Source organism: Natrix helvetica (genome assembly GCF_964273705.1).
Source record: "Natrix helvetica genome assembly, chromosome: 9".
In the NCBI taxonomy this organism is placed as follows: Eukaryota; Metazoa; Chordata; class Lepidosauria; order Squamata; family Natricidae; genus Natrix; species Natrix helvetica.
In genome coordinates this window covers 3,865,247-3,886,231 of record NC_138560.1, presented here as the reverse complement: position 1 = coordinate 3,886,231, position 20,985 = coordinate 3,865,247, and the positions used below count along the sequence as shown (strand labels likewise).

Here is a 20,985-nt window from a genome sequence, read left to right as displayed (position 1 = left end):
AAGCTGCCTCCCGCCTCCCCCCCTCCTGCCCCCCCACCCGGCCGAGGTCATCTTGCTGAGCTGACAAGTGCTGGAAAAAAGATGCTGAGGTGTGTGTGAGAGAGGGGGGAGAGAGGGAGATGGGTGGGTGGGTGGAGGGATGGATATAGATAGACAGAGATAGAGATCAGCATCTTTAGATAGATAGACAGACAGATACATAGAGAGATAGAGATGTCAGCATATAGACAGACGGAAGATAGATAGACAGAGAGAGAGAGAGAGATGGAGAGATAGAGATATCAGCATATAGACAGGCGGAAGATGATAGATAGATAGATAGATAGATAGATAGATAGATAGATAGATAGATAGATGATAGATAGATAGATAGATAGATAGATAGATAGATAGATAGATGATAGTAAGTAGGTAGATAGGTAGATAGAGTTAATTAGGTAGAAAGGGAGAGAGAGAGAGAGAAAGATACATAGATAGAGATATCAGTATATAGACAGACAGTAGATAGGTAGGTAGGTGGATGGATGGATGGATGGAGAGAGGGGGGGGAGAGAGAGAGAGAGAAATAGACAGACACATAAAGAGATTGAGATACCAGCATATAGACAGACAGATAGGTAAGTAGGTAGATAGATAGATAGTTAGATGATAGATAGATAGATAGATAGATAGATAGATAGATAGATAGATAGATAGATAGATTAGAAAGACAGAGAGAGAAAGATACATACAGAGATAGAGATATCAGCATATAGACAGACAGCAAGACAGACAGCTGCGTGTATGTGTGTGTATTAGCATCTTCATATATATATATATATATATATATAATGTAATATATAAGGCAAAATTCAACGTGAAGCTCCCCTTCCGTCTCCCCCTCCTTCCTCTCCTTCCCAGCAGAAACATCATCTATCTATTCCTGCTGGGCAGGCGAGGAAGGAGGGGGAGACAGAAGGGGAGCTTCACTTGTTGGATTTCTGCCTGCTCTCCCACCACACACGCTTCCCTTCTCTTGTTACAGATGCGTAAACACAGGGCCAAGTAGCACGGACTGAACCGCAAGCTCAGTTTTTTCCCAGCATCTACGTCACATTCTTGATCTTTTGCAAATTTAAAAAGGCTTGGATAGCAGGACAGAGTTTTGCGGCAAGAGAAGGAACATTTGCAAAATAGCCACAAAATAGCCGTGGCTGGCAGGCTGTTTCGATCCCCCATTTAAAAACCAGCTTTTTTTTAACAACAATTCCTGTTGTGGTCCACCAGCAGATCTGGCAGCAGATTCAGACAGTGAGGAGGTTGGGGAGGAAGATGGGCCAGTCCTGGAGTCTGGGGAAGGCTCTGATGAGGGCTCTGTGTCGGAGGCAGAGAGCTGTCTGACAGTTATCAGCTGCCTTTGGAGTTGGAGATCAATGGGGCAGAAGAACAGCTGGAGCCTGTTCCCAGTGTGCGCATGCACAGAGTTGCCAGATGAAGGGAAGAGCTAAAGAACAGGGGTCGACTTGGGAGTAAGGCCACAGGTGGACGATGAATGTCCCCTCCCAGAGGAAATAAAAGAGGAGTGAAAGGGGAGTGGAGTTTGCAGGAGGGCATTCGTTCTCTTCATTGGTTCGTGACTCTCCGAGACTTCTTGCCAGGTTTTGCAGATATCACCCTGGCAGCTCTCCAAGCCAGATAAGGTCTGTGACCGTAAATCCTCCCTTGAAAGACTTTGCTGGATGTGAATGAGCAGAATTCACAGTAAACTAATAAAAGGGTTTCTTGTCGGGACCAGGAGTCGGCTTCAGGCTCTCAGGAAGCCTCGCTCAGAACAGTTCCTTACACTTATATGGCAGAAGTTCTCACTTCCTCCCTCTCCGTACCACTCCCGAAACTTCCATGCATGCGCCAAAGACACACACACACACACACACACACACACACAAACGCACTTGTATTTATACACAACCTTGCCAACTCCATTTCCTAGTTGCTAGGGAGTTCAGGTCAGGTCCCAAAAACTGCCCAAGGAAAGGAAATGACTTCTCCACCCAAACTCTTCCGTCCAAAGGGAAACCCAACCCAACCCAACACGGGTAAAGCTCAGCTCGGACATAAGACCGAAAAATCCCTTTTTTTGCACCAGAAATTCATCTCCAGGAGCCCTGCCTCTTCTTCTCTGACACCTCCTCAGCATCAACCCTTGGAAGCAAAATCCAACCTCGCTGCTTGGGGTTGTTTTCTCTGCCAACACAGGTGGTCCTCGCTTAGTGACAGTTCAAAGTTACAACGGCACTGGAACAAAGTGACTGATGACCATTTTGTCACCATTTTAGCATCTCTTGCGGCTTACCTGATCCAAATTCAGAAGCTTAGTGACTGGTTCATACTTACGGCCGTTTCCTTTTCCTATTCCTATTCCAAATTCTATTCTATTCTGAATTGCTGCCGATCCAACTCACCCAAAACAGTTCAAGCTTTCCAAAGTTTTGAGTTTTCAAAGCTTTTGAGTTTTCAGTCCTTCCTGAGGGGGAGGCAGGAAAATGTGACATCTTTTGGGAGGGACGTGACTTTTTTCCTTAATGGTTAGATGGATATCGCGCTTTTCCCTGGAGGAATGAAAGGCCAATATAAACAAGACGATCGGCCGATTTTCTTGCAGCGACAAGCGAAAGTCACGGGTGTCCACAGGATGTGGCGTGCTGTCAGGGGTGCTGTCATCTTGAGTTCGGCGTCCACACCCTATGGACACCTCTGGGCAGGTGTACTACTATCGGCTGAGCGCGGGAGGGACAGGCACAAACTCCTCCAGAGAACGGCCGCGGTGGAAAGCTAGGCGTGACATTGGGTTTAGCCCAACAACCTAAGCAGGACACCAGCTGGCCTTAAACCAGAGATGGGCAATTGCTCACAGGAGCTCACACAGGTGAAATCAAACACAGTCTGGATTCGCACTAGTATCAGGAAGAAGGGGAGGGGAGGCAAGGAGAGGCGAGGGGAGGTTAAGGAGAGAAGAAGAGAGGAAGGGAAGAAGGAAAGGAAAAGAAGAAGGAAAGGAAGAAGGAAAGGAGAAAAGGAAAGGAAGAAGAAGGAAAGGAGGAAAAGAAAGGAAAGGAGGAAAAGAAAGGAAAGGAAGAGGAAAGTAAAAGAGGAAAGGAAAGGAGGAAGAAGGGGAGGAAAGGAAAGGAAAGGAAGAAGAAGGGAAGGAGGAAAGGGAAAGAGGAAGGAAAGGAGGAAAGGAAGAAGTAAAGGAAGAAGGGAAGGGAAGGAGGTAAATGGATGAAGATGAGAGGGAAGAGAGGAGGAGGAGGCAGAAGCTGAACAGACAAAGCTTCCTCCATCCCTCTTCTATTGAAGGCTTCACCCTTGGGATTTCTGCCTGCCAGATTACGTGCTGGGCTTCAATAATCCCTGGAAAATCTCAGCCAAGACACATGGTCCTTTAGTTACTTCATTATACATCTGGGTTCATTCCTGCCTAGCGAAAGAGACAAGTGTACCGCACACAAAATCAAGTGGGTTAGATTTTCTTCTTTAAAAAAAAAAAGAAATAAAAATTTAAAATAATAAATGCCCCCAGGAGCTCTTGGGTTGCAGCCCGGGCAAGCTGCCTGCTTAAGTGCTGTAAAACCAAGATCATAAATCTCCGTGCGTGATGGATTAGATGTCGGCTGCCAGACAATCCTCAGCTCAAAACAAAGCGAAAGAGAAGCCTCAGATCTAAACTAGTTGATCTAAATTAGTTGATGCCTGGACTTCAAACTCCCAGAATTCCCCAGCCAGTAGAACAACCTTGAAGATGGGTGGATATCAAAGCTGGCTGGGGAATTCTGGGAGTTGCAGTCCACACATCTTAAAAGTTGTCGTGCTCGAGATACACTGAGCTAGACAATGGACAGGGTCCACAGACTGCAGCATTAAATCTTGGGGGGGTCGTGGGACATCTCCAAGACATGCCCCCGTCTTCTTTCATCAACTTCTTCAAAATCTGGTCTCAGCTGGTCCCATGGTCCACCAGGAGCTAAAAAGCTGGCGGGGATTTATTCACCAGCTGGGGGAAGGCATTGAGCCATTTCCCCCGACACCAAACCTACATATTTAACAAGGCCACGGCTCAGCGGAATCCTTTGCTAGCGGGATCCTTGCCCAATTGGTAAATCAGAATACAGGAGCAGGCCTGGGTTTGACAGATTTACGGCTTGGCCGGGAGATAATATTCAAATTTTCTTGTCAGCTCTGGCTCGTCTCATTTCAGACCCAGCTGTGCAGAGTAAGGGGATGGGGGAAAGAGTCCAAAATCTATTTTGAAGCCATATGTGGAGAAGTGTTGCGCGTTGGAAAAAGATCTGCGGCGGAGTTGCCAAAATTGTGGAGTTAGCAAGCATGTTTTAAAAACTGGGCGGGAAAATACTGCAAAGGGTCAGGAAACCATTGGCTTCTTTTAAAGTTTCGTGCATTGTTAATTTCGGAGCAGGCAGTGAGCTGAGCAGCCCAGAAGTCACTTGAGGTGACCTCAAAGGCCGTAGCAGTTGCTGGGAAAAATGTAAGAAAATTGTATCGGTAAGTCCTCGACTTACAACCGTTCGTTTAGCGACTGCTCGAAGTGACAACGGCACAGGAAAAGTGACCTACGACCCGTTTGTCACCTTTGCGGCATCTCCGTGGCTGCCTGATCAAAATCCAGATGCTTGCTAACCGGTTCATACTTACGACCGTTGCTGGGTTCCAAGGTCATTGCGACCTTCCGACAAGCGAAGCCAATCAGGGATGCCAGATTCACTCAACAACCCCATTAAGGACCGCAGCGTTTCGCTTAACAAAGGTGGCAAGGCAAGTTGTAAAATGGGGCAAAACTCACTTCACACATTTCTCCCTTGGCTGCATAAATTTGGGGCTCAGTGTGGGTCATAAGTTGAGAACTAGCTGTCATCAGGGAAGGAAAACAACCGCGTAGGCCAGGGTTGGCGAACTGAGTGCTAAAATGGGAGCGCGGGAAACTGGAAGAGCAGCTCCCTGCCTGGGGCGCATGTGCGGGAGTGCTGGGAACCGGAAGAACAGGAAGCTGAGCTTCCAGTTTCCAGTCTGTGGATGCACATCCGTCACCTGCTCTTACGGTTTCCGGCACGCATGCATGCACCAAAACCAGCTGGCCAGCATGCATGTGTGCATCAGAAACCCGAAGTTCAGCATCTCAGCGCATGCATGCGCACCAGGGAGCTGCTTTTCCTGTTTCCGGCGCTCCTGCACAGGCAAAACCAACTTCTTGACACGCATATTGAAACCAGAATCCAGAAGGGCAACGGGCAATGGTTGGCATGCCCAGAGAGATGGCTCTTCTGGCATGCATGCCATAGATTTGCCATCACAGGCATAGGCCATCCTGGCACCTATCAGTGCAACGCAACCTGTGTCCCAAAGGTGCCCTCTTTTGATGTGTATTTTCAAAAGCCAATGGGACTTTCTTGCTTCGTTCACAAACCACAAACGTCCAATTTGCCTTTGGAAGAAAACAATAGAAGCACCTTTGGGACAACCATGACCTGGGTGAGTAAGAACCTCCACCGAGAACACGCCCCGTGTTTCCACAGTGGTTTGCACACTTGCAATCTGCCAAAGGAAAGACCCGTCGCTGCTTGGAGCAAGAGGTCACAAGTCAGCCCAGATGCCAGGAGCCGAGTCCCAGAAAGCTGGCATTCCTCATAAGAAGTCAATCCCGGAGGGGAAATTCGTAGTATTCCTTGGCTAGGAATTTGGGAGCTTTGGAAGCAAACTCAAAGGGGTGTTTGGAGGGGAAAGGAAAAGGGTTGCGATGACAAAAGAGGGCAGGAAGGAACTTCTCTAATTAGCTGCGTACGCGACAAAGCCGAATCCCTGCGGAGCGGCCACGAAATCCGTTGGAAAATTTAAAAACCTTCCCCAGGAAGCTGCAGAGCGGAGATGGTCGGCCTCCCTTTTGAGCAAATCTGCCTTTGGAACACAGGCTCGTAAAAATGACGAGGTTCAGCCTGGATTTGCACCCCAGATCCAAGCTGTGATGCTGCCATGCTCGACTAGCAGTCCTCAAAGGGAGCCGGGAACACCGAAAAAATGTGTCTGCAAGATACAAAGCTGGCCCACTTACCTACAGGCAGTCCTCGGCTTACAACCAAAACCGTGCCCCAAATTTCTGCTGCTAAGCGAGAGTTGTTGAGTTTTGGCCTGTTTTACACTCTTCCTGGCGGAGAGAATGCCTGCAGTTCTTAAAGGAGGAACATGGTCGCTAAGTGAATCCTGCTTTTCCCTTGGCATGGCTCGTCAGAAGGTTGCAAAAGGGGATTGCACGGTGGAACCCTGCAACCGTCATAAATATGAGCCAGTTGCCCAGCATCCAAATCTTGATCCCGTGACCAGTGGAGATGGTGCAACGGTCGTAAGTGTGAAAAACGGCCCTAAGTCACATTTTTCCAGTACAGTCGTAAACTACTGTATTTTTTGGACTATAGGACGCATCGGAGTATAAGATGCAGCAAGATTTCGAGGAGAAAAACAAGAAAAAAAATTAGTTTTGGGCCTCCGCGTGTCCAGTTTTTGCTCTCTTTAGCCACCAGGAATACTCTGCAGGCCTCCCAAACCCTCTCCACGCCCCATTTTTGCCGAAAACAGCCGTGCGGGGTGGGGTTTCGGGAGGGCAAACATGCTGTATAAGACGCACTGAAGAAATATATGAATCAATATTGGCTTCTGCTTATATTATTGTATACTGTCAGAAATTAGTTTTCTAGCCTAGCAAATTGTAACCTTAAAATACTCGATGGCACTACTGCAAATGTTATCTCACTGCTGCGTCTCGCTTCTATTCTTGGCTCCAAGGCTAGGGACATTCTTGAAAACATAGAAGAAATTGTTACATGGGCGTACCAGGCTCCATAGATAAAGGAACCAAACTTGGGAGTTTTCCTGTCTCATCAATCCTTCAAGTATTCTGCCGAAAAACAACTTGGCAAAGGGGAGCTGCCACTCCCTATGCAAGGCTATAGGAATCTTCCATAGATAAGGTAGACAGAGACAGGAGCTTGAACCAAAGGACGCTTTAAAGATCACGTTGTCTCTGATTGGATAAAGTTTGTTTCTATCTGCCTAAAATGTCTATAATTCTCTGAGCCCCTCTTCCTGTGTGTGACTATTCCTTACATGTGTTTGTTTGTATGTTTTGGATATAGTTTTGACACCCAGCTTTTGCTACGGCCATAAATAAAAGCTGATATTTTTTGCAAGCCTCGTCTTGAGTCTCCACTCTCTTGGGCATTTCAGTGGCTCCGGGAAATTGCTGGGACCTTACAGCACCAATATTTCAACCCTCTTTTAGGGAAGGGGAAAAAGTGCATCTTATACTCCAAAAAGTACAGTAAATGGTTTACCTGTACAGTAGTGCCCGTCGTTTTGTTGGGAGAAGCAAAAATAACCAGAAAATGAAAATAAACGCCTTTTCTTGCTGTCCGGTTGAAGTTTCCTTCCGAGATTGGCCGGAAGGGCAGCCGCGGAAGGGTTTTATTTTGTGGGATCTGACAGGGGTTGGATGAGGTCATTGAGCAGCTCCGAGTCGCATCCGACACGCAGGAGACGAGTCCCGCGGAGACACACCAAGATTCAGGAGTCAAACGGAGGTTATAATCTTTTTTTTTTTTAATGGCTAACGTACAGCATAACCCCGGCAAAGGCTGCAGAAAGTAGAAAGGTCTGAACGGAGACGCAGGAGCCACGGCACAGGGTGGTAGCAACAGGCGGTGCAGAGGATGGAAGAGCTGCTAGGTTGCCAATGGATTGGATCTCCCGAAGGTGCTTTTTTCAAAAGGGCTTTGGTGTTTTTTTCCCCCTTGAAGACGTTTCGCTTCTCCTCCAAGGAGCTTCTTCTGTTCTGAGGGAAGGACTGAAGAAGCTTCTTGGACTGAAGTCAGAAGTGAGGGTGGATGAGAAGCGAAACGGCTTCAAGGAAAAACAAAGCCCAGTTGCCTTTTGGGGGGAAATGCACCTTTGGGACAGCCGTGACCTGGATTGACCTATGAATCTCTTGGCCTGTAGAGGAATCCCTCTACCTAGGAGGCTAAAAAAATTCTTTTAAAAGCCACTGAATCCCTAAATCTCCTCCAAATAAATGCAAAAATCCAAAAAGCAGTGGCCAAAAAACCAACATTCCCAAAGAGGCATCAAGAAGAAAGATGGGAACGTTGCTATTTTGTATTTTAGAATTTAGAAAAACAGAGTTGGAAGGGACCTTGGAGGTCTTCTAGTCCAACCAACTACTCAGGCAGGAAACCCTACACCACTTCAGACAAATGCTTATCCAATCTCTTCTTAAAAACTTCTAGTGTTGGCGCATTCACAACTTCTGGAGGGCAAGTTGTTCCACTGATTAATTGTTCTGTTAGGAAATTTCTCCTCAGTTCTAGGCTGCTTCTCTCCTTGATTAGTTTCCACCCATTGCTTCTTGTCCTGCCTTCAGGTGCTTTGGAGAATAGCTTGACTCCCTCTTCTTTGTGGCAGCCCCTGAGATATTGGAACACTGCTATCATGTCTCCCCTAGTCCTTCTTTTCATCAGACTACACACACCCAGTTCCTGCAACCATTCTTGATATGTTTTAGCCTCCAGTCCCCTAAACATCTGTCTTGCTCTTCTCTGCACTCTTTCCAGAGTTTCTACATTTTGTCATTTTAAGTGAAGCAACCCTGGAATTTGCAGTCGGGACGAAGAGAAGAGACCAAAATTGCAAAGAGTCCTTTTTAAAACTTGAGAGGCGGGGGGGGGGGGGGGGAATATAAAGGAATATTCCAGCTGCCATGCAAGGCAAAACTCTTAAAATTCCCAACTTTCTTTGCTTTTTCTTTTTTAAATGCTTTTTTAAAAAAAAGTCTAGGAGAGCCCCCACATCTTCTAACCTACCCTTCTCCACCCTGGTGTGCCATAGCTCCCAGATTCAGTCTGTTCTAAGCCGCAAAGCCATTAAAGGTCTCTAATTATAAAAAAAGTAAGGCCCATGTATTCCCCCCCCCCCCCCCAACGCCAGTGTCTCGACCAGACAGTGCAACAGAGATAGGAAGTGACATATCGCAGGGATCCAATCGGGGGAGAATTTTAAGTTGAGTGGACTTCACCTCCCAGAATCCACTCTTCTTAAAAGTTCCCCCGATTGGGAAAGACAGCCTTAGAGTGACAACTGACCGTTCACAACCCTGACAAAGACATTTATTCCGAAGAGGTCTCCTGTAAAAAAAAAACAACCCAACACAATATATATATAGAGAGAGAGAAGGAAGAAGATCCACAGATCGGGTGGTTCAAATGCCAGCTCTGTCGATTTGGGATCCACCTCAAAAGCAGAGACATGGAGAGAAGGGGACACACAAACACACAAAATACAATTAATTGTCTGTCGTCGTCCCCCGTCGTCGTCTTTTAAAAGAAGGAAATCTGTAGACTGAAAAGACCTTTCCCGAAATCCCCGGAAGCCAAAGTCTATATAAAATAGAAACAAGCAGGAATATTGTTTTTTTCCCCCGGATTGCTAATTATCAGACGGGCAGACAAAAATCGCTTTTCTTGGCAGAGCAGGCTGGGATATTACGCTCGGTTGATTGCGGGTCAGGATAAAGGCATCACACCTTATGGCCACGGAAAAAGAGATATAGAGCACAGCGGGTTGCGAAGGATTGTAATGGACTAAAGGGGGGTAAAAAATTATACATTCGAAGCCATTAGCTGAGCTGTATCCGTTTAAACAGAGCATTGATGGAATAGCACTCGGCTAGGCAGGTAATCCTCGACTTACGACCACAATGGAGCCCCCAATTTATGTTGCTACGTGAGAAATCCGTTCAAAGTGAGTCGTTGTCTGTCCCCCCCCCCCCCCCGTTCTACGACATTTCCGGCCACGTCACTTAAGTGAACCACTGCCGTCGTTCACTTAGTAACACCGTCGTTAAGTGAAGCTGGCTTTCCCCCTTGACTCGGCTTGTCAGAAGCTCGCAAAAGGGGACCGTGTGACCCCGGGGCCGTCATAAGTATGAGCCGGCTGCCAAACCTCTGAATTTTGATTGGGGGGGAGGGGTGCTGCAATGGTCATAAGTAGTCTTCGGTCCCTTTTTCTCAGCGCCGTTAGGAACGGTCATAAGACGAGGACTACTGGTCTTTGCTGCTTGGTAGGAAGGTTATCCCTTGCGCCTTTAATAGCTCGCTCCTTCAATGGATCCAATTAAAGCAGAGGCTGGATTTCAAAGCTCAAATGCAGAGGGACAGGACCCTGGAGGTCTTCTAGCCCAACCCCCTCCTCAAGCAGGAGACCCTCTACCATTCCAGACAAATGGCTGTCCAATCTCGCCTTAAAATCCTCCAGGGATGGAGCCCCGATGACTTCTGGTGGCTGGCGGTTCCCCTGGCAAATTGCATCAGGAGGCGTGGGAGAAGAATGCCGGCTAGAGAGGACACAGGTGAGGGACGGGCCATGTGAGAACGGAGGCGAGTGAAGCTGTGAGGATGCCTCTTGGAGGTTTGCTTTCGGTGCATGCATAACATGGAGCAGACCCAGGGACCGGCCTGCGTGGGTCAATTGACACACAGGATGGGGGGCAAAGGTTTGGGTGACCCACTCTGGAGTCAGCAGGAGGTTCAACAGTTCGTTTCAGATCGTAGGTAACCGGCAGGGGATGGGCTTGCTGAAAGTTGGTTTCGAAAAGGATAATAATAATAATTTTTAAAAAAAGGAACATCCAAAACTGACGGGTTGCCGACTTCCGCAATGTGGGTTTGTCTCCCTGACCTCAATGGGTCTGTGGGCGACTTTATTTAGGAAACGCTGGAGGCTAAAAACGGAGCGTTGGTCCAGATAACTGTCAGTTCCTTAAAAAACAAAAACAAAGCCCAAAACAAACATCACTCCCAAAATGTGGCATTTTTAAAGGAGAAAGAAGTAGTGGCAAAATAGCTCTTCCCCCCCCCCCCACCCCCCTTTGGCATCACAACGCCTTCGGCCAGAAAGTCTAGGTGAGAAGGAAGCCCCCTGCCCCCACAGGAAGGGAAGGAGGGAGGGGGAAGGGAAGGAAGTCCTTGGGGGGGAGGGGGCTGTCGTGCCCTGGCAGGATCCTCTCCAGCATCTTCTCCATCCATTGTGGGTGATACAGAAAGGGAAGGAGCCTCCCCTGGAAGAAGACAGATCCAGCCTTCCCTCTGCTCAGCACTGCGAGGGGATTAGGGAGAGGGGAGGGAGGGACGGTGGGGAGGAAGGAAGGAAGATATGGAAGAGGGAGAGAGGGAGGAGAATACGGAAGAGGGGAGGGAGGAAGGGAAGAAGGAAGGAAGAAAGATATGGAAGAGGAAGAGAGGGAGGAGAATACAGAAGAGGGGAGGGAGGAAGGGAAGAAGGAAGGAAGGAAGATATGGAAGAGGGAGGAGAATATGGAAGAGGGGAGGGAGGGACGGAGGGAAGGAAGGAAGATATGGAAGAGGGAGAGAGGGAGGAGAATATGGAAGAGGGGAGGGAGGGAGGGAAGAAGGAAGGAAGGAAGATATGGAAGAGGAAGAGAGGGAGGAGAATATGGAAGAGGTGAGGGAGGAAGGGAAGAAGGAAGGAAGGAAGATATGGAAGAGAGAAGGGAGGGAGGGAGGAGAATATGGAAGAAGGGAGGGAGGGAAAAAGGAAGGAAGGAAGGGAGGGGGAAGATTTAAAAGAGGGAAGGAGGGAGGGAAGTAAGGACAGAAGGCAGGAAGGAGGATTAAGAGGGAGGGAGGGAAAGGAGAGGTATTGGAGGAACGAGGGAAGGGAGAGAAGGAAAGAAGGAAGAAAATATGGCATTAATTCACACTCCATTGTCTTCCTTTGCACTGCCCCAATTGCTTCTCTCCCCTAATCCTGCAAGCACACTAGATATATGGACTTCAGTTCCCAGGATTCCCCTGGCAGCTTGGCCATTGCTGAGAATCCTGGGAACTTAAGGGCCACCCTTAAGGGAGGGTCTGGGGGAGCCAAGCATGGCTGGCTCAAGAATTCTGGGAGTTGAAGTCCACAAGGGCCAAAGTTTCCCACCGCTGCTGTAAAGGCTGACACTCTGAAGCTTTTATGGGCGAGGGAGGGGGGCTCTTATCGTCGGCCCACCCAGCCCCCTCCTCACCTCATTCGTCCCCCTTCCTCCTCCACCACCACCGCCTCCAGGACTCAGCAACCCCGTCTGTTCGTTCCGCCTGTCGGCCTTCATCTCCACCACGGTGTTATCTGGAGTCCCTTCCTTGGGGGTCCTGAACGCAGAAGAAAACAATCATCTAATTCAACATGTGTTCATCAAACTAGAATCAAGCACTCTTTGACGGACAAATAAGGATCGCCACAGGATGCAGCTGGTTTGAGAGGCTAATCTAAAATATATTACACTAACTGGATGCCCGTGCTTTGCGACGAAACAATGTGATCGGGCTATGCAGAAGGAATTCAGTTCACAATTGGCTCAGAGGTGGCCGGTGACTGAAACACATAAGGGAATATCGCTCCCATCGCCTTGAGTTCGGAAGCAGTTCCACAGGAGGAAGGCGTAGACATTTTGGTGAGGTACCGACGTTTAGTACTGTCAGGAGTCCCAGGCCGCTCCTGAGTGAAGGAGTGGAATGTCTGCTGGTTTGAACTGAGGTAACGGAATGTGAGGCAACTGGCAGTTGGAACAGAGTTCTTCTCAGGTGGGGAGGGGGAGTAGAACTCCTTAGCCTCAGAGCGTGTTAATTGCTCTACACATACACACACACACCTAATCTGGGGAAGCCTACAATGCAGGGAGATTGCCAGGTGCTGTTTCATCCTTTTCTGTGCTCCCCGCCAGCTAATTCTGTGAACCGCAGGAACTCTTGAGGAAGAAGCCACGACTTAACCAGGCTACCGTAAATATAAACATAAACAGCCAGCAACATTCATTCTCCCCCTTGCATTTGATGATGTTATGGAGGCCGGTAATGTAACTTCTGCATGGAGAAAGCTCAGAGCACATCAAAGAACCAGAATGAAATATTATGTCTATTGGAACCAACGAGATAAAAGCGATTAAGGTGCCCAAGTCTTGTTTCTTCTCTTCTGTCACTGCTCCCCTCCCTCTCTCCTCTCCTCTTCCCTTTTCCCTCGTTTCTCCTCCTTCCCTCCCTTCCCTTGCCCTCTCCTTTCTCGCCCTCTCTCCCCCCCCCTTTCCTCCCTCTCTTCTCCCCCCTTCTCCCAACCTCTTTCCCCCTCCCTTTCCCTCTCCTCTCCTCCCTCTCTCCTCTCCCTTCCCCTTTGCTCTCCCCCTTCCCCTCTCATCTCCACCCTCTGTTCCTTTTCTTCCTTTCCCTTCTACTTCCCTTCTCCTCTAGCTCTGCCCTCCACTTCAGGTCTCCTCCCTCTCTCCCTTCCCCTCTCCTCTCTATCCTCCCTTCCCCTCCCCTTTGCTCTTCCCCTTCCCTCTCTCCCTTCCTTTTCCCTCTCCTCCCTCTCTCCCTTCCCTGTCTCTCCCCTCCCTTCCCCTTTCCCTCTTCTCTCTCCCCTCCCTTTCCCCACATCTCCACTCTCTCCCTTCTCTTTGCTTCCCAACTCTCCTCTCCCTTTCCCTCTCTCATTTCCTCCCTCTCTCCCTTCCTTCCTCTCCTCTCCCCTCTCCCCATGCCTTAGATGAAGTTTCCGGGGGGGGCGGAAACCCGCTGCAGGGAGGCAAAACACCTTAGAAGGCCGATTCGGGCCTGCCAGCGCAACGGTGTCACTCACAGCGATCGTTTCTCTCCCCGGCTGCAGGGCAGGTGGCCCCGGCGTTGCATGAAGTAGAAGAAGGCCACGATCAGGAGCAGGAGAAGGACACACACGCACACTGCGATCACCGCCATCGTGCTTCCGGTTTGACCCTGGTCCTCCTCCGCTGTTGGGGAAGGGGGAGTGGGGGGAAAGGAGAGGACACTGGTGAAACCAGAGAACACAAGAACCAGAGGTGGGTTCCTACTGGTTCAGACCGGTTTGGCCGAATAGGTAGTAACTCGGCTGGACACGCGCCCGAACCAGTTCTAACCTCAACACCGCCATCTTGATTTTCTGTTCTGCACATGCGCAGAACGATCTTTCATTGAAAGATATATATATATATATATATATATATTTGTGTGCCAAATTAGTAGTAATGCCAGCAGGAAACACCCCCCACCCCCCACCCCCGGCAAGAACCATAACCACAGCTGTCCGGAATTGCTAACTCGGGGTTTTTGCAGCTGCCTCAGACTACAACTCCCATCATCCTGAACCGCCCTTTCTGATTAGCCCAGACAGGAAGGGAGAAAGGGAAAGAAAATACTTACGAGCTGGCTTCGAAGGGACAGAGGGTGTCGGAGTTACTACCAGGAGAGAGAGAGAGAGAGAGAGATTGGTTAGCAAAGTCTAACCGAGCTTTCTCAAAAAGTGTGTAACTGTGTAGGTCACTTTTTTCAGGGCCGTTGTAAGTTTGAACAGTCTCTAAATGAACCATTGTAAGTCGAGGACTACCTGCGTCTGAAAAATTTGTCCACTCACAGCACACCCATGCATACCCACAACCACAAACAGGCACACAGTGGACTGAAAAGGGAGTTTCTTACCCATTTTCAGCTCAAAGTTCTTTTTGGCCGTGCCATACTTGTTCTCTGCTGTGCACTGAACTCCGGTTTGGATCAGTTTGGGGGTCAATTCCACTAACAATTCAGCAATATATTTATTTGCCGAGTGTTTTACGGGAGCCTGGAGTGAGAGAGAGAGAAAGAAGGGGAGAGAGAGAGAGAAATAGGAGGAGAGAGAGAGAGAGAACGAAGGGGAGAGAGAGAGAGAGAAAGAGGGGGGGAGAGAGAGAGAGAGAAAGAGAGGGAGGGGAGAGAGAAAGAGGGAGAGAGATTGAGAAAGAGAGGGAGAATGAGGGAGGGAGGGAGAGGGGGGAGAGAGAAAGAGGGAGGGAGGGAAAGAAAGAGAGAGAGAGAAAGAGGGAGGGAGAGAGAAAGAGGGGGAGAGTGTGAGAAAGAGAACGAGAGAGAGGGAGGGAGAGAGGAAGAGAAAGAGGGGGAGAGAGTGAGAAAGAGAGAGAAAGAGAGAGAGGGAGAGAGAGAGGGAGGGAGGGAGAGAGAGTGTCAAAAATGAATATTGCACATTTCCATTCGTTTCCACCAGCCTGCTCAAGTTTGTTTAGCAAAGAGAGGACTTTAGATAAGTGCGTGCAGAATTGCGACTGTTTACTGAACATATTTTGAAAACCTTGCACCCTAAAGAGCGTTGAGTGATAAGGAAGAGATCTTGTTTTTGGTGTTTGCCAGACCTTGGACAGACTCTCACCTTCCCACCAGGTATGCTCCATCTGATCTCTGGCTGAGGATGGCCGAAAACGGTGCAGGTGAGCTTCACTGTCTGTTCCAGCTCTTGGATGATGGTTTGTTGAATGTCTACCTCTGGCTTTCCTGTAGGAGAGAGTGTGTGAGAGAGAGAGAAAAGAGAGAGAGAGAACTCGCTCAATAGTCGTAACTGTGAGAGGGATCTTGGAATCCTAGTGGACTATCACTTAAACATGAGCCAGCCGTGTGCCGCAGCTGCCAAAAAACCCAACACAATCCTAGGCAGCATTAACAGAGGGATAGAATCAAGATCTCATTTTAGAGTGTTAATACCGCTTTATAATGCCTTGGTAAGGCCACACTTGGAATCCGGCATTCAGTTTTGGTCACCATGATGTAAAAAAGATGTGGAGACCCTAGAAAGAGTGCAGAGAACAGCAACAAAGAGGATTAGGGGACTGGAGACTAAAACATATGAAGAACGGTTGCAGGAACTGGGTATGTTTAGCTTAAGAGAAAGAAGGATTAGGGGAGACATGATAGCAGTCTTCCAATATCTCAGGGGTTGCCCCAAAGAAGAGGGAGTCAAACTATCCTCCAAGGCACCTGAGGGTAGAACAAGAAGCAATGGGTGGCAACTAATCAAGGAGAGAAGCAACTTAGAACGGAGGAGAAACTTCCTGACAGTTAGAACAATTAATCCGTGGAACAAAAGTTGCCTCCAGAAGTTGTGAATGCCCCAACACTGGAAGTCTTTAAGAAGATGTTGGATAGCCACTTATCTGGGATTGTGTAGGGTTTCCTGCCTAAGCAAGGGGTTGGACTAGAAGACCTCCATGGTCCCTTCCAACTCATTTTATTCTATTCTATTCCAAAGTTGCCATGGTTGAGAAGCACCGCTCTGGGGCTCTTGCAAAGGAGGAGCAGTGGGCTTTGAGATAGTTTAAAGAGACATCTTGGCCCAGGAGCCTGCTCTCTAGATAACATTCCTTTCGTAAACAATTTGGCCCACACATTTGTCGAGGTGTGACGCTCTTATTCCCTTCACAGCTTTTCCTAGAAAGATGAAAGGAGACAGCCCTGGCAAGGCTGTGAAGATTAGTTGGGATCTGGCAGACAACATAGCTCAGGGGGTGAGGAGGGGCTTAGAAGTCAGGTCCTTTCCCCTCCCTCTGACTCACACACACAAAAGCATTCCAATTAGCTTGCTTAATCTACTATTCACATTTTTTGAGAGCCCCGCCTTAAAGCTTTGAGCACCAGAATAACAGAGTTGGAAGGGACCTTGGAGGTCTTCCAGTCCAACCCCCTGCTCAAGGCAGGAACCCTACTTCACAGGGATTTTTTTTGTGGGGAAAATAGGAGGAGGAAGGAATATTATGTGTGTGAGCCACCTTGAGTTAGTTGCAAAGTAAAAATACACAGGATAAAAACCTAATCTATATATTAAGATGGCTGTGTGTGGGTATGTCTCAGCATAACTCTGGAACACCTCCAGAAATTTCAACCACACTTGGTACACAGATGACTTACTCTCTGGAGAAAAATAAGACTCCCCTAACACTCCTTGGGGGGTGGGTGGGTGTTCTGTTAAGATACAGCCTGTTGTGCCTTAAAATGGCTTCTACTGTACTGCCATAAAGTGACTTCTACTGTGCAGCGCAGGTAAAAGGAGGGGGGGAATCCAACATTATAAATTACGTTTGGTCCAGACATTTTCCCTCTATAAATAAATACCCGGGCAATGCCAGGTTATCAACTAGTAAATAAATAAATAAAAACTCTTGGCAGGCCCCCAATTCAAAATTAAAAGACATATCAAATCATATTAAAAGCATAAAACTAAACCGATTAAAATGTTAAAATTGAATGGCACTGCCTTCTTCCAATTACTGATTGCAGCAGCATCTTCCTTTCCTGCACCCTTCTTCCAGTTCCACTTCGCCTCCTTTACACAACTTTCCCCCCCCTCTCTCTCTCACACACAAACACACACACACACACACACACACACACTACCTACCTTCTACAATAACTTGGATTGACTCGTTCCGCTTCAGTCCGGAGATGCTGGGAACTGATGCCTCGCAGACATACGTGCCCGCCATGGGGTATGTCAGTCCTTCCAGCGACAGAGTCTCGCCAGTCCCCATCTGTTGCCTTCCCTGCAGGAGAAATAATAATTTAAAAAAAAACAGATTGCAGCTATTACCCCAGATGTGATTCCCTGCCTCGGTTTCTCTAGATCAGCGATCACCAAGTGGTGGTCCGTGGACCGCTAGTGGTCTGTAAGAAAATTTTGGTGGTCGGCAGAAAAATTATTTGCATTTTTTACATTACACTAAATCCGGGGACCTCAAACTACGGCCCCTGGGACTGATACGTGCAATGAGCGCTTGTGTTGCTGCAAAGAGTCTCCCCCTTCGGGGTCTTTTTGTGTGGGGCAGAAATTCTGACTTGGGGTCTGCTTCGGCTTCCTGGTGGGGGGCTTTGGGAGAAGGCTGGAGGGAAGCGCAGCTGGTGGCGAAGAGCCGGAGGGCCTCGTTCCAGTGGGACTGCATCATGGCCTGGAACTGGCTGACCATCTCATCCCGCTGAGCCTCCATCTTTGATCCATGCGATGTTCTGGCAGATGTGTACCTTATGAAGGAAGCCCTTGCAGACTCTACCTACCTTCTTCCATGACAAGGTGGGTATTTTGGAGCCATTGCCCGAACAGGTCAACTGAAGGTCTTCGCTTCGGTTGACTTTCACTGTCTTGGTTGGATTAAGGACCAGGGGGTCCAGATCTGAAACCCAGAAGACAAGGCTTAATTTTAATTAGCAACTTAGCTAATAGAATCTGTAGAGATTCTCAGTCATCCAGGTCATGGTTGTCCCAAAGGTGCTTTCTCGGGAGCTTTCTTGTTTTTTCTTCTGAAGGCACTTTGCTTCTCATCCTGTCAGAGCTGAAGAAGCTTCTTGGATGAGAAGCGAAACCTCCTCAGAAGCTTCAGAACCGAAGAAGCTTCTTGGGTGAGAAGCGAAACCTCCTCAGAAGCTTCAGAACCGAAGAAGCTTCTTGGATGAGAAGCGAAACCTCCTCAGAAGCTTCAGAACCGGAGAACCTTCTTGGATGAGAAGCGAAACCTCCTCAGAAGCTTCAGAACCGAAGAAGCTTCTTGGATGAGAAGCGAAACCTCCTCAGAAGCTTCAGAACCGAAGAAGCTTCTTGGATGAGAAGCGAAACCTCCTCAGAAGCTTCAGAACCGAAGAAGCTTCTTGGATGAGAAATAAAACCTCTTCCAAGAAAAAACAAGGAAGTCCAGTTGCTTCCTGAAAAAGCACCTTTGGGACAACTTAGCAACTGGATGATGAAAAGGCCTCTCTCTCTCTCTCTCTCCCCAAGCATTCCATGGGACACTCACAATGGATGAAGATGCTGACGTCCTTCTCCAGTTCCACCTCGGAAGGACTATAGAAATCCAGGACGTGACAGCGGTAGGTCCCACTGTCAGCCTTGGTCACTCGTGGAAGCAGAAGGACGCCATCGATGGTGGTGGGCAGATCCAATTGTTTATCGGCACTCTGGGGAGGAAAAGCAGAAGTACTGTCTTTTTCGGAGTATAAGAAGCACCAAGATTTTGAAGAGGCAAATTAAAAAAAATAAACAGTTTTTGCACTCTGCAGACCTCCCCCCAAACGGCCCGTTTTTCACTCATTTCTGCCCTCCCCAGCCCCCCAGGAGCACTCTGGAAGCTTCCTAAAGGCTATGCCCGGCCATGTTGGTGAAGGGGGCGGGCGCATCTTATACACTGCTGTATTCGGTGTATGATGCACCCAGATTATCAGCCTCTTTTTTGAGGGAAAAAGGTGTGTCTTATACTCCGAAAAATATGGTAGGTAAGGCTGGAGAAATGATGACATCAGATACAGGAAGTCCTCAACATACAACCATTCATTTAGTGAAGTCCATTCTGAACAGCAGCCAACTAAAAAGCAGAGACATCACCCTGCCAACCAAAGTGGGTATAGTCCAGGCTCTGGTTTTCCCAGTTGCAATGGATGGCTGTGAAGGTTGGACCATAAGGAAGGCTGAGCGCCAAAGAATGGAGGCCTTTGAACTCTGGTGCTGGAGAAGACTCCTGCATTGAGTCCCTTGGACTGCAAGGCCATCCAACCGGTCAGTCCTAGAGGAGATCAACTCTGAGTGCTCTTTAGAAGGCCAGATCCTGAAGGTGAAACTCAAAGACTTTGGCCACCTAATGAGAAGGAAGAAGGACTCCCTGGAGAAGAGCCTCATGCTGGGAACGATGGAGGGCAAAAGAAGAAGGGGACGGCAGAGAAGGAGGTGGCTGGATGGAGTCACTGAAGCAGTCAGCGTGAGCTTCAATGGACTCCAGAGGATGGTAGAGGACAGGAAGGCCTGGAGGGATGTTGTCCATGGGGTCGCGATGAGTCGGACACAACTTTGCAACTAACAACAAATTCTGAACAGTGCATCCTGAACAGCCTAAAGAGACGGTCCCAACGGCAGTGAAAAACGGGCTTATGATCGTTGACACTTATGACCATCACAGCATCTCCTGGTCATGTCCTCCAAATTTGGGTGCTTAGCAATTGGTTCATATTTGTGATGGTTGCAGTGTCCTGGGGGCATGTGATTCCCTTTTATGATTGTCTGACAAGCGAAGTCCATCATCGCCTTCATTTAATGACTCTATAATCCCTTGTAGGGTGGAGTCTGGGGGCAACTGAATGGAGCTCAGTGTTACTGGCCGAATGCCCTTCCCTGTTGCCAATGCGGAGTTTTATTCAGCAGATTATATTCTCATTGTGCCCAGAGAGAGAAATATCTGCCTCTACTTAGGATCAAACTCACAGCCTCCTGATGGTGAGGTGAGAGCTCCACCTCTAGGCCACTGCACTCCTCCTTGACAAGCAAAGTCCGTGGGGAAGCAAAATTCACTTAACAACCGTATTACTCATTCAACAACAGTCTAGCGTAGCCACAGAAATTTTGGGGTCACCTGTGGCTCTGAGTCAAGGACTATCTGTATCAAGACGCTCCTGTCGAATCTGAGCCGCCAGAATTTCGCTCCAAGACGGACCCCAAAAACCCAAGATGACCTTAAGCCAACATTAAGCCAACGAAATGACAGGTTCCTCTGTTTCTTCCTTTTGTTTCGGTCTGCCTGAACTGATTGGGTCAAAATAGGGGTTGCCAACCTAATTCTGCTTCCTTTGGGGGGGGGAAGGGGGAAGGAACCAGGATCGGACCAAGCAATACCTCCACTTTGGAGAATGAATATTCGGGCTGGGGGAACCCGTCCCCCTGGCATCGCAGCTGCACGTCGTCTCCTTCTTTGATGACTTTTGGCGAATCCAAGGCAAACTGCACGTTCTCGGTATAATCTACAAGGGTGGGGAGTGAAAGTCGGAAATAGGATTACTCGGGAGCAGCGGTGAAAATTTAGCGTTCTAGGAATTGGAACGCAAAAGGTTATTATTGGAGAGCGAGAGCGTGTGTGGATGCAGGCAGGACCTTAGTTAGCAACGGATTCGTTTCGCGACCGTTTGCCCTAACGTCAGTAACGAAAAAGTAACTCTGCAACGAACCCACCAAGGGGACGATCTGTAGATCTGCAGCTCTGTAAAGAAATATGGCTCAATCTCAGCCATTTTAAAGATGGATGGACTCCAACTCCCAGAA

General features: G+C 48.4%; 1 protein-coding gene across 1 annotated transcript in view; it reads right to left on the bottom strand.

Moving 5' to 3' along the window:
- Positions 1–7,830: 7,830 nt before the first annotated feature.
- BCAM (basal cell adhesion molecule (Lutheran blood group)) overlaps positions 7,831–20,985 on the bottom strand; it is a 58,946-nt gene continuing 45,791 nt past the window's right edge. Inside the window, exons 7-16 of the mRNA XM_081962552.1 lie at positions 20,563–20,687; positions 18,701–18,860; positions 17,967–18,082; positions 17,317–17,458; positions 15,298–15,419; positions 14,577–14,715; positions 14,301–14,336; positions 13,723–13,870; positions 12,119–12,242; positions 7,831–11,187 (exon numbers count right to left, since the gene is read on the bottom strand). Of these exons, the coding sequence (XP_081818678.1) occupies positions 11,182–11,187; positions 12,119–12,242; positions 13,723–13,870; positions 14,301–14,336; positions 14,577–14,715; positions 15,298–15,419; positions 17,317–17,458; positions 17,967–18,082; positions 18,701–18,860; positions 20,563–20,687 (1,118 nt within the window). The 3' untranslated portion in view covers positions 7,831–11,181. The remainder of the gene's footprint in view (positions 11,188–12,118; positions 12,243–13,722; positions 13,871–14,300; positions 14,337–14,576; positions 14,716–15,297; positions 15,420–17,316; positions 17,459–17,966; positions 18,083–18,700; positions 18,861–20,562; positions 20,688–20,985) is intronic.